The sequence below is a fragment of the Stegostoma tigrinum genome, chromosome 27 (genome assembly GCF_030684315.1).
Source record: "Stegostoma tigrinum isolate sSteTig4 chromosome 27, sSteTig4.hap1, whole genome shotgun sequence".
Classification (NCBI taxonomy): Eukaryota; Metazoa; Chordata; class Chondrichthyes; order Orectolobiformes; family Stegostomatidae; genus Stegostoma; species Stegostoma tigrinum.
The window spans coordinates 34,593,820-34,619,581 of record NC_081380.1 but is presented as its reverse complement, the minus strand read 5'-3'; the positions used below and the strand labels follow the sequence as shown (position 1 = coordinate 34,619,581).

The 25,762-nt window shown below is 42.0% G+C and overlaps 1 protein-coding gene across 1 annotated transcript in view; it reads right to left on the bottom strand.

Moving 5' to 3' along the window:
• vps53 (VPS53 subunit of GARP complex) overlaps positions 1 to 25,425 on the bottom strand; it is a 226,629-nt gene extending 201,204 nt beyond the window's left edge. The window contains exons 1-4 of the mRNA XM_059655282.1: positions 25,322 to 25,425; positions 19,499 to 19,579; positions 14,538 to 14,587; positions 873 to 939 (exon numbers count right to left, since the gene is read on the bottom strand). Of these exons, the coding sequence (XP_059511265.1) occupies positions 873 to 939; positions 14,538 to 14,587; positions 19,499 to 19,579; positions 25,322 to 25,417 (294 nt within the window). The 5' untranslated portion in view covers positions 25,418 to 25,425. The remainder of the gene's footprint in view (positions 1 to 872; positions 940 to 14,537; positions 14,588 to 19,498; positions 19,580 to 25,321) is intronic.
• Between the last annotated feature and the right edge of the window lie 337 nt (positions 25,426 to 25,762).

Below are 25,762 nucleotides of genomic sequence, written 5' to 3'. Positions count from 1 at the left end.
ACTACTCAAAATCCACGCAACCCTATGTTTCAACACTTATGCCCATAGCCTTGAATGTATGTTTCAAGGGCTCGTCCAAGCGCATCTTAAAGGTTATGAAGGTTACAAAGACCAAGCTACCCATACACATTATAGCAGCCACATGTGATCCACTTTCCACGGTTCCTTCAGCAAACCTGATCTTCCTCAAACCTGTCGGACTCCAACCCTGTTCCAACACATCCGGAGACATTCACTAATGCTCATTAGGCCACCTGTTCACAGTGGAAGAGATGAACTCTGCCAATCAACGTCAAAACTACTGGTCAAGAAAAACTTGGGCTGGAACAAATTAGATCTGATCAAGATTGATGAAATTGCAAAAAGATGTCAGCATTTAGAATTTGCCTGGAAGAGAGTCTGGATTGTGAAAAGATATTTGTGAAAGAACCTGCCAAGAGATATTTTCATGACACTTGAATTATTTTCAGGCCCCTCTGTTGCATTCATCCCACTTCCTTCTAAAAATATTATCACAAACTATTAAGATGCACCTTCTCTACCTTACTGGTTACTTCCTGAACCTTCTGCTTCTCATTACCAGTCCTGCTGCACTCCAGCAAGTCACCCCCAGTGTCTGTTCCTATGTCTGAACAGAGAAACAGTAGACAAAGAATGGTAAATACCAGCTATGTCTTTTTCAAAAAAGTCCAAGGTTGCTCAATTGTTGAATCCAGTATGACACCAACATGACAAACAACCAAACTATCCATTAGCAGCCCTGTTCTCCCCTCCAGGTTGATTCGTAGCTATTGATTTTGACATGACTAAATAAGGAATTTCAAGCATTGAAGATTACAGAAGAGCACTAATGGAAAAATATGGTTTTATACCTGTCGGCCATCTTGTCCCACATTGGTCTGTCCTCTCACCACAGTTCGAATGTCATCATCCAACCTCCTATCAAAATAAAACACAAGATATAAGAGCATCCATACAATGTAATTAGCAAGTGATTTTGAGTAGGGCAACACATCCAAGATGCTTTATATTTATGGTGTACAGTACAATTTGTTGGCAAAGTGCTGAAATATTGCACAAAAAACCTGAAAGAATACTAGTTTCTTAACACATGCGTGGGAACAAATAAACAGTGCAGGCAAGTGATAATAAACCTCAATAATACTGGAGGAAGATCGTGTTTCAGATATACGTAATCAAAGTACGTGCACAATTTTTGTCAGTTTCAGCTCATTTCATGGCATTTAAAAGTTTCCATTTTCTAATCAGTCGAGTTTTGGAATTTCAGGTTATTGAATATTTTCATTGCTAGTAAAAGAAATGTTACAGAGTGAGATTAAGCAAATTCAGACGGATAATCTTCATGGAAAAATAATAAATGACAAATCATTCAGGTAAAGGTAAAATTCAGGTAAAATTTCTTTAAAAACCTAAAAGGAAGGCAGAAAGTGACCATTCAGAAATCTAGTCTAACCTACAAGGAGGCAATATATCGATAGTTACATATAAAATTCCAAGGACTCTGACATCAGCTCCAACACAATATTTGATTAGGTGCCAAGCAATGTTGGACATTTTGTACTCATGACAGGCACTTTATGAAGAGAACTACTTCTGGTTGGGTCAGCCCAACTGAATGTTCTTCACACTAGAAGAATTTCAAATAGGTCATATTCAAAAGGTTTAAAAACTGTCAAATCAAGAGCGAGTTAGCTTTTTTATTTCAATCCAATTTAGATTGTTTATTATACAGAAGGGTTTTCAGAGAAAGTACTCCCCAAACAGACCAGAAGTATGCATGCGCACATGAATTTTGAGTGATAGCAGTGTAGGGGAATTAAACCCTATCTTGATTTTGTCACCCAGTGTTACCACTAACAAGTCACAGTCAACTGCAGCACCACAATTAGGTTCCACTTCCATTTCAATAACATTTTGGACCCTTAGTTTTGAAACAGATGTCTGTCATTCAATTTTTGTTTCCTACTCCAGTCATCACTTAGTCTCAGAGTAAGGCTGCCAACTGGTGATAAATTATGGATAATGGAATACAGTTGGCTCAATGCCCTTAGGGACTTTGGTTGAGAAGGGCCAATCTCATTACAAAGTAGACCCATGTAGCCAACAGAAACATACTCTCAGCCCTCCAGAAACCACCGTCCCGCCCAACCTCTACCTCCTGACTCCATCTCCTTTCCCAACCCTACTTCCTGCTGTGTATTTACTATACTACTGACCTTCCACCCTCTGTTGTTGATTGTTCTGTTCTCAGCAAAGGTCTCAGTTTTATTCTTCTGCACCCCCATCTTAATGGATTTCAGGCACAAATTGACATTGAACTCTTCTTCCATTGTCTTCACCTCTGTGCCCATTTCTTTGTACTCCCTCCATCCCACAGATCCCTTCACCCAGTTCCAACAGACTCTCTTCACCTAGACCCCTCCCTCTGGCCTTTTACCTGAAATTAACGTGTTCAGACAGATCTTCAACGTGACATTGCTTGCCTCAATTTCTCTGAACACCTCACCTATTCCAGCTTGTCTCCCTGTGTACTGTCTGCACTTTGTGCTCTCAGATCCAATCCTGGCTTTGTAATTAAGCCTGCTAACAAGGGTAGTACCGTTGTCATCTGGAGGACTGACTTCAACATTGCAAAGGCTGAGCAGCAACTCTCAGATACCTCCTCCTAGATCCCCCTGAACCATTACCCCATGGAACATCAGGCCATTGTGCCAACTATGGTCACCAACCTCATTTAATCTGGCGATCTCCCCTCCACTGCCTCTAAAATCATAGTCTCCCAATCCCGCACAGCTCACTTTACTTCCTTCCCAAAATCCGCAAACTGGACTGTCCAGGCAGACCTATTGTTTCTGCCTGCTCCTGCCCCACAGAACTCACCTCTTTCTACCTCAACATGATTTTTTCTTCCCTAATCTAATCTCTTCCCATTACATCTGCAATTCCTCTGCATTTCCAGTTTGCGAGTTCCGGCCACTGCCTCTTTGTCATGGAGTGCAATCCCTTTACATATCCATTTGCCATTAGGATAGTCTCGGGGCTCTCCACCTCTTCCTGGAAAAAAGGCCTGAACCATTCCCATCCACTACCACTCTCCTCGACCTGACAGTGAACAACTTCTCTTAACTCCTCTCATTTTCTTCAGGTCAAAGGGATGGCCATGGGGAACACAGAACCTTCTCTGTTCCAATTTCAATTCCCACCCACAACTCCTTCTCCAGTGCATCGATGACATAGTTGGTGCTGCTTCCTTCTCTCATATGGAATTGGAAAAGTTTATTAATTTCACTTCCAATTTCCACCCTGCTATCACCGTTATCTTGTCCACCTCTAAATCCTCCCTTCCCTTCCTCTACATCTCTCCTTTCGTTTCTGAGAATGGACAGGCCAATAATATCCACTATAAGCCCATCAACTCCCACAGTTGCCTTAACTATACATCATCACACCCTGCTTCCTGCAAAGACACTCTTCCTTTCTCCTACTCCTTCACATCTGTTCTGATGATGCCAACTTTGACAAGGCAGCCTGCAAAATGTCCACCTGCTTCCTGAATCAAGGATTGTCCAGCACCATAGTTGAGAGGGCCTTCAGTTGGGTCTGACCCATCTCCTGCACCAGCCCTTGACTCCTCTCTTCCCTCCCTCCCAAAACAGCAACACGGTCTCTCTTGTCCTCACCTACCATCCCACCAACATCCACATCTGGAGGTTTATTTGCTGCTATTTCCACCACCTCCAGCAGGATGCTACCACCAGACACATATTCCTCTCCCCTACTGCCAGCCTTTCGCAAGGACCATTCTCTCTGGGGCATCCTGATCCTATCCACCCTCGCTCCCAACATCCCCTCAGTCTCCACAGCACCTTACCCCTGCAACCGCAGAAAGTTTAACACCTGACCATTTATGTCCTCTCTCTTTAGTATCCAAGGGCCCAAACACACCTTCCAGGTAAAAGGCACTTTGTGTGAAATACAGGTAATCTAGTTTACTGTTCACAATGTGGCCTCCTCTACACTGGGCAAACGAAACATAGACTGGATGCCCACTTTGTGGAACACCTTCACTTTGTCCACAAAAAAGACTGAGCTTCCAGTTACCTGCCACTTCAGCACACCACCTTGCTTCCTGGCCAACATTGGTTTCAAATTGCTGCAATGCTCCAGTGAAGCTCAGTGGAAGCTAGAAGACAGCACTTCATTTTCTGCTTGGGAACTCTACAGCCTACTGGACTCAATATCTAGTTCACCAATAGTAGGGCTTGAGGCAAATTCTCCTATGTCCTTACCCCAGCCTCCATACATCAGGCCTTGTAACCATATGGTTTGCTATTACACACAACCCATTGTTATCCACGAATAATCCTCATTAATAGCAATTAATTCTCCTCGCTGACCCCTACCCACTCCTTTGTCTGTCCAACTGTTTTTCTCTCTCTTTGGGTTCTATCTGCACCTATCATTTATTCCTTACTCCTCCCCAAACCCTATCTTCTGCTTAAAAACCAACGTTTTCCTAGCTACCATCAGTTCTGGGAACACCCTACCTCGAACTTCCCCTCCAGGTCACTCACCATCCCGACTTGGAAATATACTGCCATTTCTTCACTGTCGCTGAGTCAAAATCTCGGAATTCTCTCCCTAATAGCACTGTGGGTCACCCCACAGCAGCAGTTCAAGATGGCAGCTCACCACCACCTTCTCAAGAGCAACTAGGGATGGACAAGAAATGCTGCCAGCCAGCAATGCCCACATCCCACAAATGAATAGAGAGAAAAGAAGAGTTCTGAAGGGTCAACAGACCCGAAACATGAATTCTGATTTCTCTCCACAGATGCTGCCAGACCTGCTGAACTTTTCCAGCAATTTCTGATTTCCAGCATCCATGGATCTTTTAGTTTTTAAAGGAAGAGAACTGTGCCCCACCAGTGACAGATGAACTATAGCAAGGGGTCAAAAGATTGTGTGGTAACATGCTTCCCCAGTCACAACATTTAGGCATATAGCTTGGTGTTAGTTCTAAGTGATTTATGTTAGAAGAAAAAAGGGAAAAAAAAGGAAGCACTTGTATCCTAAAGATTTTTTTGCAGAGGTGGAATGCAGTTCTATACAGCCAACAGTGTGTAGGTGGAAACAGGATACCAGTGAAAAGGCTACATTCTCCCTTGTGAAGCTAGAAGATAAGGCAAAAGAATTGATGGCGGCTTGATAGCAAAAAGCAACCTAATCCTCCAGGACTTGGTTTGTAAATCATATGTCTTGAGCTTAAATTCAGTTCGAATGTCAATTAGCTGCAACTCAATATTGTTTTCACATGAATACAGAGACTGCTTTAGGCATTCCATACCTCAAACACAATTTTTTTTAAAATTCCCATTAGAAATACAAATTTAATGCAAACTCATGAAATATGGGCAAAAAATTGAAGATTTATCCACAAAATAGTTTCACAGTGAAGGCAAAGCAAATGACAACTAGAAGTAATTTTTAAATGCATACTGGAACAAATGAAAACCACAAACAGCTTGTTAGGGATGAGGGAAGCCTTTTTTGATAATTATACCACTGGCACTGAAGGCAATTTCCAAAATCTTTGGACATTTTGCATCAGTAACACCAGAAACAAAGACTGACTTTTTTGACTTGTATCCCTTTAGTCCTAATCTTTTGATTAGTGAGCTTTCTTGCTGTAGTGATATCCAAATATCAGCTTCTTTCAGGAAATATTTTAAAATTTTACATGCTGGACTTGGAGGGGGAGGGGAAGACAGAGGAACTAAAAGGAGCAGGAATATGAGGCACAACAGCTACTTACAATATTATTAAATTAAAATCACTTAAATATTACTATCCAGAGCTGGATAGCAGCTCTCTCCCCAGTCTCGGATCATTTCTCTCTCCCTCATTTTTCATAAACGCTGTCTCTCATCTCTTCCCAGCCTCTCCTTGCCTCCCCCCACCTGCACCCCTCCCCTGTGACACACACACATGCACACACACCCCTCTTGACTCACCTCACATCTCTTCATGCTCTCTCTCCCCCACCCCCCAACCTCCTCGCATCTATTAATGCAGTCTGTCAACCATTCAGCTCAACAAGTTTAACTCAGTGCTCATGCTCCACACAAGTGTCTCTCCACCTTCATTAATTGTTTCTTATGAATACATTCTTCAACTCCTTTAAAAAAAAGAAATAAATTGCAAAACCTAACAGTTCTGGCAGTGCTTGCAGAACCAGAAACAGAGTTAACGTGATCACGTTGAGTCAGTTTGGACTTGAGTCATATGAGAGATGAGACTTTAACTTTGTTTCTCTCCCCAATGATGTTGAATTGCTTCAGCATTTTGCTTTTTTATTTCAGATTTCCAGCATCCACAGTATTTTGTTTCTTTTGTATTTCAGTTCCATTCCTTCCCATGCACTTACAGCAACCCACTTAAATATATCTATGCTAATCACCTCAATCATTCCATGTGATAGCAAGTTCCATATTCTAATCACTCTCTGTGCTGAGATGCTTGTGCTGAATTTATTGAAATATAGAATCCTTACAGTGTGGAAGCAGGCTATTCAGCCCATCAAGTCCACACCAACTCTCTGAAGAGTATCCCACCCAGACCCATTCCCGCCACCGTATTTCTGTAACCTTGCATGTCCCATGGCTGATCCACCTAGCCAGAACATCCATCGACATTACAGGCCAACTTAGCGCAGCCAGCCCACCTAACCTGCACATCTTTGGACTGTGGGAGGAAACTGGCGCACCCAGAGGTAACCCACACTGACACAAGGAGAATGTGCAAACTCCACACGGACAGTGGCTCACGGGTGGAATCAAACCTGGGTCCTTGGTACAGTGACGCAGCAGCACTAACCACTGAGCCACCATTCCAACCTGGGTTTATTGGATTTGTTAGTAATTGCTCATGATGTCATCTCTGGTTTGCCACTTTGTAGAAATAAAACCATTAATCCAAACTGTATATACAACTTTCAGCATCTTTTGATGTGGATGTTTGAAATCTCAGTGAAAAGTTGCAATTTCCCCACTCAGCTGACTGCTTAAAAGTGTGGGGCACTGCCACTCTGAAGTGTACAGTTGTGCTTCTTGCAACAATACTGCCAGCAGGTCGTACTGTCAGTGCACATGTGGCCTGGGCAGGAATTTGGATTGGTTCATGCACAAAGATATTCTTTCACTCAACACTGTTAGAACCGTAAGGAAAGTCAGCAGAAGATCCAAGTTCCAGAACTATGGGAAAAGCTGTGATCAGGCACATTTGCTTAAAGTCGTTATTTTCCACCAGGTTGATAAGAGTCAATGGTGTAAATCACACCCGAGACCTTGAGCAGCCTCCAAAATGTATTATATATATTAATACAAGCTCAGTTCCAATCACAGGTGTGCAGAAGTAAATGATACTGACTGATGGTTTAGGTCTTGCGAAAAGGCAGGAGGCGCACATATTTCATTTCAGGGAATTTACAATAACAATAATTTTTAAAATGTTTACAGCATATGCAAAATCCATCAGAGATCTGTATGCATTGGCCACGTTTTTCTTTTCCTCAGTTACACAATAGCTCAGCATTTTCAGTGAGTGACAGAACAGGGCAACAGCATTGGATTTCTTTGACCTGTGTGCCCTGGCTTTATTTGCAATACATCAGGCATTTCAACAGCTAATCTGGAGTACTAGGGAAGCTCTGATTGCAGCATTTGTAAATGCTACTGGGATCAGGGTAGCTCATGAAAACTCAAACTATAGAAAATACTCTGCAGATAGTTGTCAGAAAACTGCAATGCTTAGTTTATATAAAATAAACAAAATAAATCTATAGTCAGCAAAACACATCCATCAAGTATTGTGCTTCGGGCCATAATGTAAAAGGACTTTAGGATCTCACGCTAAATATTTTCAGAGCGTTCAAGAACACTGGCTGTTATCTGGGCAATTTTTTTAAAATCAGACAATCTTGTCATTGTTGTCTGGATTTATTACATAACAGCGCACACTGCCACAAACTCTACATAACTTTGTTATGTGCCAGAATAAACACTATCAAATTGTGGCCTAGAATTTAAGCTACAAAATCCAGACTATTAAATGGGTTAAAAAAAGGTCAGTACTCAGTGTAAATAGTAACTGCAAACATTAAGAACCAAAAGAACTGCGGTTGCTGTAAATCAGGAACAAAAACAAAGTTGCTGGAAAAGCTCAGCAGGTCTGGCAGCATCTGTGGAGGAGAAAACAGAGTTAACGTTTTGGGTCCGGTGACCCTTCCTCAGAACATGTTGCAAATATTACTCTCTTTGTGACGTCAAGATCTCTTTTGCTAATCCTCAAGCAAAAAATTACTCTCGACACACTTCCTTATTCATTATGTGGCTATGACAGAACCTGATTAGCCTACTATCAGAGAGGAAGCAGTCTTCTTGTCATGCAGCTCTAAATGTAACTGCAAATTGCTTTGAAAAGCTTTTGGTACAAAATTGTTTTTTCCTCAGACCTATATTTGAGCAATCTACCCTTGTGGGTTTCCAAGTCCCAGGCTAATCTCTTGCACACAAGGTAACGAATGTCACACTTTGAAGGCAAACTCGCATAAGTTAAGGACATTTACATTTATCCTGCTCTCAGGGATGCTGCAGGACTTGATAGCATTCAACAGATGTACTAAATCACCTTCTTTGTTCCAAGGGAAAAATCTAATTGAGCGTAACAAAAGTCTATCATTTTTCAGACCATCACGAGTGCTCTCCCCATTTTAATGAATTCACTAGCAATAGTGACCAGAAAAATAAATCATAAATAAGTATTCAATTTCATTACAAGGACAAACAATTGCAAAAATATGACATAATAAAACAGACATCTTGTGCATACACAATGCCATGCCCTTAAGAACGAAATGTCTGGAATCTATCTAAAAAAGTTCAGAGATTGGCCTATAAGGACATTGTGTGTTTTCAGTTACAGTGTTTGTGGGTCTTGGTGGTGGCAGTCATGAAAGACAGACCTTACAATGCACTTTTATTGAAACTTCAAGACAACAGGAAACTAAATCACACCCATCTCTATCACTTACTGGGGAAGGAGATGATAGAACAAAGAACATAGAACAATACAGCGCAGAACAGGCCCTTCAGCCCTTGATGTTGCACTGAACTGTGAACTAATCTAAGCTCATCCCCCTACACTATCCCATCATCATCATCCATATGCTTATCCAAGGACTGTTTAGCTGCCCCTAATGTGGCTGAGTTAACTACATTGGCAGGCAGGGCATTCCATGCCCTCACCACTCTCTGAGTAAAGAACCTGCCTCTGACATCTGTCTTAAATCTATCACCCCGCAATTTGCAGCTATGCCCCTTTGTACAAGCTGACGTCATCATCCTTGGAAAAAGACTCTCACTGTCCACCCTATCTAATCCTCTGATCATCTTGAATGTCTCTATTAAATCCCCTCTTAGCCTCCTTCTCTCCAATGAGAACATACCCAAGTCCCTCAGCCTTTCTTCATAAGGCCTTCACTCCAAACCAGGCAACATCCTGGTAAATCTCCTCTGCACCTTTTCCAATGCTTCCACATCCTTCCTGTAACGGGGCGACCAGAACTGCACGCAATATTCCAAATGAGGCCACACTAGCGTTTTGTACAGTTGCAGCATGACATCACGGCTCCGGAGCTCAATCCCTCTACCAATAAAACTAACACACCGTAAGCCTTCTTAACAGCACTAACAACTTGGGTGGCAACTTTCAGGGATCTATGTACATGGACACCAGGATCCGTCTGCACATCCACACTACCAAGAATCTTTCCATTGACCCAGTACTCTGCCTTCTTCCCAAAGTGAATGATTCATTTGAACTTTCCAGTACTAAGTAGATGTGAAGTTTGCAATTGAAAGGGATGCAACTATAAAGTAATATTTTGTATGTTTTTCTAATGTCATAAACAATATAGAATAGAAAGCACAAGGTCCAGCCTTTAGTGCATACTTCCTGCCTGTCACCCAAACAGTCTCTGTTAGAATTTAGATACATTTTTAAGGTTTTGGGGTAGATTGTAACTTGGATGGTGGATGTTGAGGTTGGTTGGTTCGCCAAGTTGGTTTGTCGTTATTCCGCAGATGTCTCCTTACCCTGCTGGATAACTTCTTCAGAGGTTGCACTGATGGTGTTACCCAGTAAGGGTTACGAAACATCTGCGGAACAACAAAGAACCAGCTCGGCGAACCAACCAACCTTAGATACATTTTGGACACAGGTCCTTTTTATACTGCAATACATCTGCTTACACATACGTGAACCATCATATTTCTGTACAAAAAGTGACTTTAACTTGGGTGCGCGAGTCCCAAGGCATTTCACAGGAGCATTATTTAAAACAAAACAGTACGACACCAAACCATTGAAAGAAATTAAGCCACAAAACCAAAATCAGTGTCAAACAGGCTGGTTTTAATGCTTGCCTTACAGGGGGAAAGTGAGGAGGAAAGCATTGCAAACATCTTTATGCACACTTAACCTGTTCAGAAATTTGTCTATGGAGGGGTCATAATAATTGTAGTTTGGCTTTACTTTGAATATGTAAAATAACAGTAATTACAATGATAATGGTATTAAAGAGTAGCAAATTCCCAGAACTACAGGGTTTCCACTGCAGAGTTTTAAAGGCATAAGAGAAAACATTGGGAGTGTTCTCACTATAAGCTTGCAAAACTCCCTAAATTCAAGCATTGGCCTGATCAGCTAGAAAAATCATATCCCACTCCATTATTCAACAAAGATAACATGGGAAAAGTCAAGAACTATGCACCAGTTAGCCTGGTATTCAATGCTGAAAAATAATTCGGACTTAGTTTTCAGATAGCAAACGTGAAGAGTTTATAAATCTTCAGCTGATTTTATAAATTCAAGCACAGAAAGATAGGTGGCATTGAGCATAAAGTAGATAATACAGACATAGGAGTCACAAAGAAATATTTATAGATCAAATGAATGTTCGAAACATTTTAATATAAGCAAAAACAAATGCCTGATAGGATTAAGTAGAGTGCTTTTTAAAAAGTGAAATGCCACAATCAGTCGAGATCCAAAGAAATTTGTGGGTCCGGGTATACAAAACATTAAAAGGTGTCATTGATAGCTGTAGGAAATGATTAAAACAGTGAATTGAACGTTGGCCTCTTATCTGAATAATTAGATTCCAGGAGTTTAAAAATTATGTCACAGCTATGCAAAGCTCTAGTTAGATCAATCCTGGAATACTATGAGCAGTTCTGGGCACCAAGTCTTCAGAAGAATGTAATAGTTTTAGAAATCTAATATAGATATTGCAGAATGGCATCAGGATTCTTAAGGATTAGATGGAAGGTTAAGGATAAAATTTGCTCAAAACTTTCAAGAGATTAAGGGGAACCAATAGGTCCCTACATACTTTATTTCTGCTGACTGGGGAGTCTAGGACTCCCAGCGGTATAGTATAAGTAATAGAATGAAATTAGGAAACACTTCTACAAACAAAGTGAGTGCTAGTTTAGTCACTGTGAAAGTGATCCACATTACTCAGCGATGCCACAATACTTCTTTCAAACACTAATTAATTTAAGGGGAGAAAAAAGTCTCATGGTATTATCCAGAAACCCAGGTAATGTCCTGGGGACCCAGGTTCAAATCCCACAACAGCAGATGATGGAGTTTGAGGTCAATAAAATTCTGGGATTAAGAGCATAATGATAACCATGAAACTACTGCCAATCATTAGAAAAACCCATCTAGTTCATTTAATGTCTTTTAGAGAAATAAAGTGATAATAAAGAAATAATATGACTTGATACCCATAGCAATGTGGTTGACTCTGAACTTCCTTCTGGGCAGTTAGGGACAGGTAATAAATACCGGTCTGGTCAGCAACATCCATGTCCATGAATGAATAATTTTAATAAATGGTCATTTATATTTGAATTTACTCATAAATTAATGTCCTCAACCTCAATTAACGGAAATAATAAAGACAGATCAGCAAAATGGACCCTGGTATTTAACAAGGAATTAATGTTTCACAGACTTTATGTAGGAAAGTTATAAGGTTATAACTTTCACTCAGGCAGGTAACAAGCAGCAAGATGCTTGAACACTTTCACACATTGTTCCTAGTGTTTGTGCAGTCATAACAATATATCTAATGTGCGTGCTACTTACAAACACTGCATGCAAAGTAAATACAGTCTGTAAAAATGCCTACATCTACACAAACAAAAATAGAAGTTGCTGGAAGCTCAGCAGGTCTGGCAGCATCTGTGAAGAAAAGAAAAAATCAGAGTTAATGTTTCAGGTCTGGAAGAGTCACCAGAACGAAAATGTTAACTCTAATTTTTTCTTCACAGATGCCGCCAGACCTGCTGAGCTTCCCGCAACTTCTGCTTTTGTTCCTGATTTACAACATCCGCACTTCTTGCGGTTTTTACATAGAATGGAATCATAGAATCTCTACAGTGGGGAAACAGGCCCTTCAGCCCAACAAGTCCACACTGAACCTAGAAGCATCCCACCCAGACACATCTCGCTATAATCACCTAAGCTACACCTCCCTGAACACTACGCGCAATTAATTTAGCACGGCCAATCCGCCTAACCTGCACATATTTGGACTGTGGGAGGAAACCAGAGCACCCCAAGGAAACTCACGCAGACACAAGGTGAATGTGCAAACTCCACACAGATAGTGGCCCGAGGCTGGAATCGAACCCGGGTCCCTGGCACTGAGAGGCAGCAGTGCTAACCACTGAGCCACCAGCTGCCCTGAACACAACTTTGGATACAAAATATAATTCACATTTTGGTGCTATTCTCTAGTAACTGTCTCCATTACAATTTTTTTTGTTTCCACAAAGTAATTGGTAATTGAAACTTGTCACACTGTAATTACACCTTCTCAGCAATAATGACACCTGAATGCCCTGTTTCATTTTGATATCCTGTGCGCATTGCCATAGAAGACTGACACATTATATATTAAAAGTCTCACATATAATAACAACTTACACCTATACAGTACCTTCAACATTAGCAGAACATCAAGGTGCTTCGTAGGAATGTTATCAAACAAAACTTAACGCTGAGCCGCAATGTGATGTTACGGCAGATGACCAAAAGCTTGTTCAAGTAACTAAGGGCTGCCTTAAAGGAGGAAGAACAGGCAGTGAGTGGGAAGGAGTTCCAGAGATTTGGACTTCTGCAGCTGAAGGTACGGCAACCAAATATGCAACAAATACAACCGGGAATGTTCAAAAACCCTTGAATTGCAGGAGCACACCTGAGATTTCAGCAGGAGAGTACACAGCTGGGGGGATTTGAAAACAAGAAAGGTAATTTTAAAAATGAAGAAAGAATTGAAAATAATAGAGCAGTTCTTTATGATCAGAAAACTGTGCTAAATTAATGGTTTCAAATTGATACAGTCCTTAAGGTATCATGATGGTGAGAGAGTTCAGTAATAGGAATGATTACACTGGTAGGAAGCTGCAAAATGATGACAGTAAGGATGAGTTCAGCAGCCCAACACTTCACCTCATTTATAAATGACCAAGAATTAGACACACAGAAAAAACATAGCCATATCAAACAATAACAAGCTATTGTGGAATTTGAACCTGGGTCCCCAGGACATTACCTGGGTTTCTGGATAATACCATGAGACTGTTTTCTCCCCTTAAATCAATTAGTGTTTGAATGAAGTATTGTGGCATCGCTGAGTAATGTGGATCACTTTCACAGTGACTAAATTAGCAATCGCTGTTTGTTTGTAGAAGTGTTTCCTAATTTCATTCTATTACTTATACTATACTGCTGGGAGTTGGAAAGTATGATTAACTCTACCATCATGTGAACACACTCAACAACAGCTGTCTCAGCTCTTTGAAAAAAAATAATATTTTTTGGAAGAAAATAGCTAATGTATCCCATTCCTCATTCAGATTGTTTCCACGTAGCATGCACATTATGAAGGTAATACTATGCATACATAAGCAGCTAGGTACCTAACAACTTGTGCATATTACACTTTTAATGCAGAAAACACCTTAACGTACTTAGTGGAGGCGAAATTAAGAAAGTGGATAGCAAGAATGACTCCCTGAGGGGATAATCAAAAGCTTCGCAGAGGCACAGGTTTCAAGGAAGAGGGGGAGCTGCTGAGGCAGAGGAGCTTCGGGGGAATATTCCAGAGTTTAGCAGCAAAGCAGATAATGCCACAGCCACTAATGATGGAGTGAGAGGGTGAATGCGAAGTGCGGGGTATCGATGCAGAGGGTGCAAGTAAAGCAGGGGAACTCTGCTGCACAAAATCAAGTAAACCAAAACTGCTGTTATTGTCAAACGCCTCAAGAATAGAAATGACCAGAAGGATAGTCTTCAAAGATGTATACTTAATGAGGCACTGTTAACAGATACACTCTGAAATCCTTACTTCCAGTAAAGAGGCAATAGTTTATTTCACTCACCTGATTTTTAGTCTAATCTTGTTTACAACTTCATCAATGTTGGCCAATGACTTTGGGGAGAAAGAAAAGCAAGAATGAGAGAACAATCAGTTTCTAAATAAACAGCAGCTTTAAATTCAGTAAAACAGTGACTCCTAGTGGAGCACAACGAATGCACAATTAATTTTTCAAGCAATCTTTCAGCTTTAGTTTCTTTTCTTAAGTAAATGCAATCAAAATCACTCCATATAACATAGTTAATATAAGTTGGTCCATTCACAGAAAATTTGCCAAGTGAGAACTCTCAATGCAATCAAATTAACTTAAACACACTTCCCAACACAGAAAACATCAACAACAACCATGAACAGTCCCTCTTCCGCACCTACACAGGCCCCAAACCCCACCTCTTCCTCCGGTACATTGATGACTGTATCAGCGCCGCCTCTTGCTCCCCAGAGGAGCTCGAACAGTTCATCCACTTCACCAACACCTTCCACCCCAACCTCAAGTTCACCTGGGCCATCTCCAGCACATCCCTCACCTTCCTGGACCTCTCAGTCTCCATCTCAGGCAACCAGCTTGTAACTGATGTCCATTTCAAGCCCACCGACTCCCACAGCTACCTAGAATACACCTCCTCCCACCCACCCCCCTGCAAAAATTCCATCCCCTATTCCCAATTCCTCTGCCGCATCTGCTCCCAGGATGAGGCATTCCACTCCCGCACATCCCAGATGTCCAAGTTCTTCATGGACCGCAACTTTCCCCCCACAGTGGTCGAGAACGCCCTTGACCGCGTCTCCCGCATTTCCCGCAACACATCCCTCACACCCCGCCCCCGCCACAACCGGCCCCAGACGATCCCCCTCGTTCTCACATACCACCCCACCAACCTCCGGATACAACGCATCATCCTCCGACACTTCTGTCATCTACAATCCGACCCCACCACACAAGCTATTTTTCCATCCCCACCCTTGTCTGCCTTCCGGAGAGACCACTCTCTCCGCGACTCCCTTGTCTGCTCCACACTGCCCTCCAACCCCACCACACCCAGCATCTTCCCCTGCAACTGCAAGAAGTGCTACACTTGCCCCCACACCTCCTCGCTCACCCCTATCCCAGGCCCCAAGATGACCTTCCATATCAAGCAGATGTTCACCTGCACATCTGCCAATGTGGTATATTGTATCCATTGCACCCGGTGTGGCTTCCTCTACATTGGGGAAACCAAGCGGAGGCTTGGGGACCGCTTTGCAGAACATGTCCGCTCGGTTCGCAACTGGTCCTCCCAGTCGTGAACCATTTCAACTCCCCCTCCCATTCCTCAGACGACATGTCCATCATGGGCCTCCTGCAGTGCCACAATAATGCCACCTGAAGGTTGCACGAACAGCAACTCATATTCCACTTGGGAACCCTGCCGCCCAATGGTATCAAACTGGACTTCACAAGCTTCATAATCTCCCATCCCCCCACTGCATCCCAAAACCAGCCCAGCTCGTTCCCTCCCCCCACTGCATCCCAAAACCAGCCCAGCCTGTCTCCGCTTCCCTAACCTGTTGTTCCTCTCACCCATACCTTCCACCCACCTCAAGCCGCACCTCCATTTCCTACCTACCACCTCATCACGCCTCCTTGACCTGTCCATCTTCCCTGGACCGACCTATCCCCTCCCTACCTCCTCACCTATACTCTCCTCTCTACCTATCTTCTTTTCTCTCCATCTTCGGTCCGCCTCCCCCTCCGTCCCTATTTATTCCAGTTCCCTCTCCCCAACCCCCTCTCTGATGAAGGGTCTAGGCCCAAAACGTCAGCTTTTGTGCTCCTGAGATGCTGCTTGGCCTGCTGTGTTCATCCAGCTTCACACTTTGTTATCTTGGATTCTCCAGCATCTGCAGTTCCCATTATCACATGTACTTATACAACATCTTTAATGTAATAAAATGTCCTAAGTTTCTACACAGGAGCATTTATAATTAAATATTGACACCTAGTCACATAAGGTCCTATCATGACAGATGGCCAAAAGAGGCTTTAAGGAAACCAAGGTAAGGAACAGAGGGGTTTAGGGAAGGAATTCCAAATCTTGCAGTCAATGCAGCAGATAATTAAGAGGTATTCTTCTTGTTTCTTATGCAGAGTAGAATACGCAAGGCCTTTCAGGCATATATTAGAACAGTCAACTCCAGAAGAGGCAAAGGCATGGGGGACAGCTTTAACAGCAAATGACCTGAGACACGGACAGAGTTGAGCCACAGATCGGAGATGGGAAAAGATGATCTTAGTAACAGCCCTCAAAAGCCCATCTCAAAATCAAATATGAAATCAAAATTGCAAACAGGCAGGCTCAGTCTCAGTTGGCTGGAATAGGGATGATCATTGTGGCTAGGGAACAGAAATTGATGATTTATTCTTCCCAATATTTGCAAGTGTTTGCCCACTCACTTCTTGGTGTCAGATATAGTAACCAGTTTGATCATTTAGCACAGGTGGAGCAATCCAGAGCAGCAATGAACAGCTACAGCTAAATGTCAACATCATACTCATGAGATACCTTGGACAATTTCACTGAGGAGCAGCGAAGAGATGGGAAATAAGGGGCCAGGGCTTCATCCCTGGGTGTCACCGACCATACCAGAGTGAGAGCAGAATGTGAAGCCATTTCGGGAAATGGCAGATGGGACACAGTAGAGAGATAAGATCAGAGCAGGGAAAGTGCAGTACCACACAACTGGATCACCATGGAGGAGAATGTGCGATTTACCGTTTCTGATTTTTGACAAAGTTATCACTTTTCTCAAGAACAAAAATCTATACTTTGAATAGTCTCTCCTTACAGTACTCGTCTTAGAACTACAGTAAGACAAGAGAGTTGATCAGATTGTATAAGTACAGAATTGTCTGCCTTTTAAGTAACCAAAAGGCAGACACATTATAGCATCAATACAAAACAGCTCTGTTTCCTCACAATATAGTATTAATGCAAACGCAGCCTAATGAAGCCCATGTGAAACTTGGCCACCTAAAGTAACAACGAATGAGATTCACTTCAACGAGTGAGATTCACTTCACATTAGTGTTAGATTAAACATGACTTCTTTTTATTCATTCACAGGATATGGGTGTGATTGACAAGGCCAGAATGAATTTGTTCATCACTAAAATAAGGTATCTTGAATACTGCAGTGTATCAAATCAGTGAATTTGAATTAACAGCATGGCTCAACAGCCTATTTTAGAGAACTAAGAGTCAATCATATGGCCATGAGCCTGAAAGACCAGACCATGTAAGGATGGTAGATTTCCCTTCCCAGAAGCAGATTAGAGAACCAATTGAGATATTACAACAATCTGGTTTTTTCCTAGGCACCTGTAGGTACTAGCCTCTAAACCAGACTTAGCTGAGTTTAAATTCCCCGTCAGAATGACATTTGAGCTCTGGATTACTAATCTAGTGCCATAACGTTTATGCCATTGGATGCAGTTTTTCCCACCCAGAATAAACCTCTTCCATCAGAACAGTCAGTACATCAGCAGTATTTTCATTCCTTCCCTCAAATGAAAGAAAAGTGTTCACACTAACACCATGCTTAGCAAAGCACAGGGAAATTGCTGCAAAATACTAACACATTATCCATCTATCAATTTCAGTGTGAATAAGATATATGAGCTTGATTTTGCCTCAGCAGTCACTGAAGATTCAGAAAATCCTATGCAGGATATTTTTGAAGGGCTTGATTAACTCCTTCAGATTAGCAACTTTAAACTGACCTTAAAATATTCCAAAAAGAAAATGGAATTTCGTTTTAGACCAATTTATTTCCTTCACTTGTATCTTTCTAGATGAGTTTCTCTGTACGATGTTTACCTTCACCAGCTAAGGGAAGAGTTGAAGAACAATATCCAAGTTTACGCTCCCACTGATATTGCTCCAGACCTAGCCCCTCAATAAAGATCGATACTTTTCTAATTAACGCATGGAAATAATTTTTCTTGAGGCTTCAGTTGCAATAGAAGTCTCTTGGTCTTGGGCTCCCTTGATGTTTATCAATGCCAAACATAGCTAATAAGAAGGAATCCCAAAAGAGCTCTGCTGAATGCAATGAACATTGACTGCACGTGCCTAATTCAACCAGAGCCAATCATTTCCAGAAAAGTATGCCATCAGCTGAATAGAACCTCATGACACCCAATATTGCATCAACTCCCTATAAAAATTGTTATTGAAGCAAGAAACCAGTATCAACTGATAATGATACACTAAAAGATGAAAGATTCTTATTAACTATATTTTTAAAGACATGCACAAAGCAGAAGTGTGTTTTGAGCAAGAACCTTGCCAGGGTTTTGCTTCTCTTTAAATCAGCTTTTTTATCTGCAAAGAAAGGTTTGATATCGATTTCCTTATTTACAGTTTCTTATATACCCAACATATCTGGTCTCAAATAGACAAGAAGCTGATATAAGCACCGTAAAGCATTAGACCAATATCTTTTCTCATTAGTGACACCTAGCCCAGAGTTGTCTGTAATTAAAAGCTCAGTACAAATGGACTTCACATAACGCTAATACTTTTAACCAAGGGGCCTGTTTCTGGGCTACAGACTTGCCGTAGCTAATTATACCTCTCCTCTCAGGACTGTTCTAAAGCACTTCATGCGTCACTGTCACATAGACAAACTCAGCAGCCATTCTGTCGATAGCAATGCCTAATTTTGTACCATCCAGGAGCCTCATCAAGGAACTCTCAACATGGAACAAACGTTCCTACGGTAAACAGCAAATGAATGTCTTCCTAAGAATAAACATTTTAAAAACAGATGCCTGCCAGATAATGGTCTGCTCATTAGGTAGCTTCTGATGGTTGTAATGGACAGTTCAGATATGTAGAAGAACATTGTCGATATCTGGCAGAACACTTGGAGAAATCACACATCATTAAAGAAAAAATCCAACTGTCCCCTCAGCTCTCTTACCTGTTCTGTGGGGAAGAGTGTGTTGATGTATTCCACAGCATTGAAATCAGCCCTGTCCAAGGGATCCTGGCTGGGAAACACCTGTGAGGTTCAGTGAAGATGACATGTCAAATGTGTCATTCAACATTACTATTCTTAGTGACACTAAGGCATCTACATCTGATTCTGCACAATCTTGAGGAAAGAATTTATGTAGCTCTAAATTAATTCTAGCAATTTTTTGATACATGACACAGAGGAAAATCATTTAAATCTCTTGCGATTCATGGTTTAGACACTAGTTCTTGTTTTTATTTTGCCATTTCTAGCTTCTTTTCCTGAAGATAGCAATTTCTATAGGAAGCAAAATATTCTCTACAATGCATGTTTAACCCATTTTAAGAACAACAGCTCCAGCTCCAACTGAAGGTCACCAATTCCAACATATCTGTGGCTTCTTTCTGAATAAATTATTCACGATACACACAGTGCAGGGATAACCTTTATTCACGAAAAGGTGCCCTTATCCAGAAAGGAGTTAGCAAATTGTTTCAAGATGATCCCAGATCTCCAAACGTAAAAGACAAAGTTTTCCAATCCCGCAAAATTATTTTGCTTAAATAAAAGACATTGTTCCTTACAGTTTCTCTATATTTCAATTTATTGATTTTAAAGTCTCATTCTACTCCTCAGCTCTGGCAAATGAGTTTGACCATAAAGGTAAAGGGTCATAAGTCCTTTGCTACTTCAACACAGCTCCATGATCCAAGACTCAGAACAACTGTTATGCTCAAGTCCAGTATGACTCTTCTTCAGAGTTACAGTGAACACGAAACAACTTCTTCTCACTCCACAGACACTGGCAGACCTGCGGAGTGTCTCCAGCATTCTGCATTTGTTTCAGATTTCCAGCATTTCACCGTAATTTCCTTTTATGGATAACCTTGATGACTTTTTCAGAATCTTTCCCAGTAAATTGGGTACAATGATCCTAATGTGATCTCAAACAAGGCTATTCTTTCTTGCTGATCTATTTGCCTCACCTCAAAACTTTATTCAACGGGAGTCATTCTCTAATATTAGGGCACTATTAACACTTTGTCAAACAGAATAGCTGAATCTTTCTCCTGTCCATGGTATTTAACCAATAAAGGCAAAATCACTTCAGTATGGTTCTGAACCAACATGCAATCTTTTAAATGTATCAATATTAGAAATTCTATTCATCTGATATTCCTTGTAACTGTATTTATTTGTTTTATTTATTTTTTGTTTAGAGTCGTACAACATGGAAACAGACCCTTCGGTCCAACCAGTCTGTGCTGACCATCATCCGAAATTAAACTGGTCCCACCTGCCTACGTTTGGCCCAATCCCTCCAAACCTTTGAGTCATGTACTTATCCAAATGTCTTTTAAAAGTTGGACCCACATCCACCACTTCCTTTGGAAGTTCATTGCACACATGAACCACTCTATAAAAAAAATTGCCCGCTGTGTCCATGCTCCTTAGATTCCCAGTTTTCACACCCAACTTGCCATTATCTACAAGTAATTCTGCAAACAAAATTATTGATGTGTAATTAGGAGATATGAGAAAATGGTAACCTTTGGATGAACTTTAGGGTGTTTTATAGCCAGTATCATCCAATTAATAGAAAAACAAAGAACTGCAGAAGCTGGAGATCTGAAACAAACAAAAACAGAAATTGCTGGAGAAAATCAGCTGGTCTGGCACGATCTCTGATGAGAAAATAGAGTTAATGTTTTGAGTTCAGTGACCCCTCATCCACCAATCATGGAATTGCTTTATGTAGACATTTTGGCAGGAACAGGAATGGAATTGAACTTGCACAGGAATTTGGTAAATGTTGGAGTGAAATTAATTACAATAATCTTTCATTATATTGGGAAATTGGTGCAAAGAAAATAACTAATGAAGTTGTACTTTATTATTCTTAAAAATATATACTTATAAGATGAGACTGTTGCTGACACACCCAGCATTCACTCCTCAAATTGACTGAGAAGATTGCAAGGAGCCACCTTCCTGAGATTGTGCAGTCTTTGTAGTGTAAATGTACCCACTGTGCTGTTAGATGTTTTCAGGGCTTTGACCTACTAATAGTGAAGAGCAGTAATATATTTCCCAGTTAAGAAAATATGAGACCCAAAGGAGAGATTGTAAGTTTGGTGTTCTTTTGTAACCGCTGTCCTTGTTCATCTAGGCAGAAGGTGTCATAGGATTGAAAGACATTGTCAGAAAATGTTTAGTGAGCTGTTGCAGAGGAAATGTCTGAAGTGCTTGGTGCCTATAAAGCAGGCTCATTTGTCCCTGCTGATATCAAACACCTCAAGTGTTACTGGAACTGCACTCATCCAGGTAAGTGAAGAATATTTCATCGCAGTCCTGCCCTGTACAGGAAAGATTCTGGGGAGTTAGGATTTGAGTTACTTATTGCAGAATACCCAGCCTCTGACCTGCTCTTCTATGCACAGCATTATACGGCTGATGCTGTTCAGTTTCTACTCAGTGGGAACCTCCAGAATGCCAATGGTGGGGGATTCAGCAAAGATAATGTGATTGAATCTCAAAAGGGAGGTGGCTTGATTCTCTTGTTGGCAATGATCCTCACCTGAAGTTTGGATTGCATAAATGTTAATTCTACTTCTTGGCCTAAACTTGAAAGTTGCTCAAGTCTTGCTGAATTCAGGCACAAAGCTGCTTTCATATCTGAGGAGACATGAGTGGTGCTGAACATTGAACAATGTTCAACGAACAACCCCATTTCTGATCCAATAAAGAAGAGAGGATCAGTCACAAAGCAGACGGTTGGACACTACCCTTGCAAGCTGTAATCTAATGGGGCTTGAGTCGATTGACCCCTAATACCTCACTATTTGAGCACAATTTCAAAATTGTTCCAACCTTACTTCCAGCTTGGTGGACGAAACTATTATTAAATGCAAAACTCAGTAATTCAACCAAATAACAGTAGGTTTGATTCCAAGTTTGTAATGAGATTTCTGATCTCAGGTACGTCAGAGTTGATCTTCCTCTGTACGTCCTTGCATCTGTAATACTATATTCTGCCTTCTGTGCTATTACCCCGATTTTTTTATGTAAGGTATAATTTGTCTGGTTGGCACACAAAATAATTCTTTTCCCTGTATCTTGGTACATGACAATAATAAATCAAATCAACACAGGCATAAAATATCATTCACATCCCTGATTTAACGAGGAGAGGGGAAAAAAAAATCAGCCAGGAAATCTACACATGGGCAAAGGTCATGCTCAGCTGTGCAATCCTTCATCAGCAAATATCCTGCCAAAATTCCAAGTTCATACCATTTTAATATGATATTCACAGCTCAAATACTGTGTGCAGTTTTGGCCTTCTTATTTAAGGAAATATATAAATGCAGTGAGAGATGGTTTACTAGACTGGTATCTTGAATAAGGGGATTGTCTGATAAGGATAGGTCAGGCAGGCTAGGCTTGTTTCCACAGGGGGCTTGGAGTGAGGTATGAATTGATTAAAGTTATAAAACCCTTCCCCTGCAACCGCAGGAAATGCTACACTTGCCCCCACACCTCCTCCCTCACCCCTATCCCAGGCCCCAAGATGACTTTCCATATTAAGCAGAGGTTCACCTGCACATCTGCCAATGTGGTATACTGCATCCACTGTACCCAGTGTGGCTGCCTCTACATTGGGGAAACCAAGCGGAGGCTTGGGGACCGCTTTGCAGAACACCTCCGCTCGGTTCGCAATAAACAACTGCACCTCCCAGTCGCAAACCATTTCCACTCCCCCTCCCATTCTGTAGATGACATGTCCATCACGGGCCTCCTGCAGTGCCACAATGATGCCACCCGAAGGTTGCAGGAACAGCAACTCATATTCCGCTTGGGAACCCTGCAGCCCAATGGTATCAATGTGGACTTCACCAGCTTCAAAATCTCCCCTTCCCCCACCGCATCCCTAAACCAGTCCAGTTCGTCCCCTCCCCCCACAGCACCACACAACCAGCCCAGCTCTTCCCCTCCTCCCACTGCATCCCAAAACCAGTCCAACCTGTCTCTGCCTCCCTAACCTGAACTTCCTCTCACCCATCCCTTCCTCCCACCCCAAGCCGCACCTCCATCTCCTACCTACTAACATCATCCCACCTCCTTGACCTGTCCGTCTTCCCTGGACTGACCTATCCCCTCCCTACCTCCCCACCTATACTCTCCTCTCCACCTATCTTCTTTTCTCTCCATCTTCGGTCTGCCTCCCCCTCTCTCCCTATTTATTCCAGAACCCTCATCCCATGCCCCTCTCTGAAGAAGGGTCTAGGTCCGAAACGTCAGCTTTTGTGCTCCTGAGATGCTGCTGGGCCTGCTGTGTTCATCCAGCCTCACATTTTATTATCAAAACCCTGAATTGTCTTGACAAGATGGACTTGGAGATGATACTTCACATGTAGATCAGTGCAGAAATAGGGGATACTGTTTTAAAGTTAAGCGTCACACTAAGACACAGAAGATAATTGTTTTTTCCGACAATTGCGCATCTTTGGAACTCCACCTCAAAAAGCGGAGGAGGTGGAGTCAACTTCTTAAAATAATTTAAGGCAGCAGAGGTAGATAGATTATTGTTAGGCAAGCAGATCAAAAATTTTGGAAGTAAATAGGAAAGGAAAAATCAAAACATGGAAAGATCAGCCCTGACTTGAGGGGTCAAATGGTCTACTTCTGCTCATATTAAACTAAGAATCTTTGAACCTGCAATCCAGCACCAGTCACATCTTTGGGAAATAGGCAGCTCATCACAATTACCAATTTTTCCCACTTCATTCTGAATCTGTTCTGCAGACAGGAATTACAATTTTAAACTTTAAGGTGTCCCAATATACCACGTGAATACACAAATCACTGACCAAACTCTACTGGGCTTGACTCCCTTAATCCATCTTGTCCAGATTCATCAAATAATTAACAAAAAATAGAAGTTGCTGTAAAAGCTCAGCAGGTGGTGGAGTCCAAAACTAGAAAGTGAAGACATCAGGGGCAACTTTTTCCACACAGAGTGCATGTATAGACTGAGGTGCCAGTGGAAGTGGTGGAAGCTGGTCCAATTATGACATTTAAAATGCATCTGGATGGGTATTATGAACAGGGAAGAGTTTAGAAGTTTATGTTCCAAATGCTGGCAGATGGGGCTAGATTTATCCAGAATATCTGGTCAGCATGGACAAGTTGGACCGAAGGGTCTGTTTCCACGTCCTCCATGATTTGAAAAAGGTCTGCAGCAGTTTTGAAGAAGGGTCACTCAACCCAAAACGTGAAGTCTGATTTCTCTCCACAGATGCTGCCAGACCTGTTGAGCCTTTCCAGCAATTTCTGTTTTTGTTTGTGATTTATAGCATCCGCAGTTCTTTCGGTTTTTATCTCGTCAAATGATAACTGTTCCATCCAGCCTTCACTTGATTCCCGCAGGCTTCAGAGTTATACACATGACGGCTAAATCAAATAGCAGTCATCTGAAAACTCAAAGGGTTCACAGTTTCCGTCTCTCCAACTCATCTCCTCTGGCAGCTGTGTGTCTCACAGCTCCACAGATCTGGGCAAAATGCAAAATTGAAGCAGTCTCCCGGTTTGGAGAAACGATTAAGAGTTTTTCAGACTCAATGAAAGTGGCCAGGGACGCTGCAGGACCCTGACAGACAGCTGTCAACAAACGCAATAAATACCACCCCACCCTTTTCTGACTGGTCTGTCACCCCACGCCGCTCCGCGCCACGGTTAATAAAAGCCTCAGCCCGCTCCCATCGCATTCGAAGGGCCGCCCTGTACCTGCTCGATCGCCTGCTGCACCTCCGGAGACAGGTGTAACACACCCTCCAACTCATCCACAAACTCCAGCTCTTCCTCCTCCATGGTGGCTGCCATTACCGGCGAAATGCACGCTGGGATACAGGAGGACCCAGCCGGAAGACACGTGATCGGCCTAGAGTGAGGGTCGGGGCTTTGCTGTGTTGCCATTGTCGTCACGTGACCAGGGCTGAGGTCCAGCATCTGGCCATTGAATCACAAGCAGAAATGAGAAATTTTAAGGGATAATGGGAACTGCAGGTGCTGGAGAATCTCAGATAACAAAGTGTGGGGCTGGATGAACACAGCAGGCCAAGCAGCATCTTAGGAGCAGGTGGTATTTGTGTTGAAGACGAACTTGGGGTGGGGAACTTAGAAAAAAGATGAAAGGTGCAGGGAGAGCAAAGACAAACATTTTTTAAA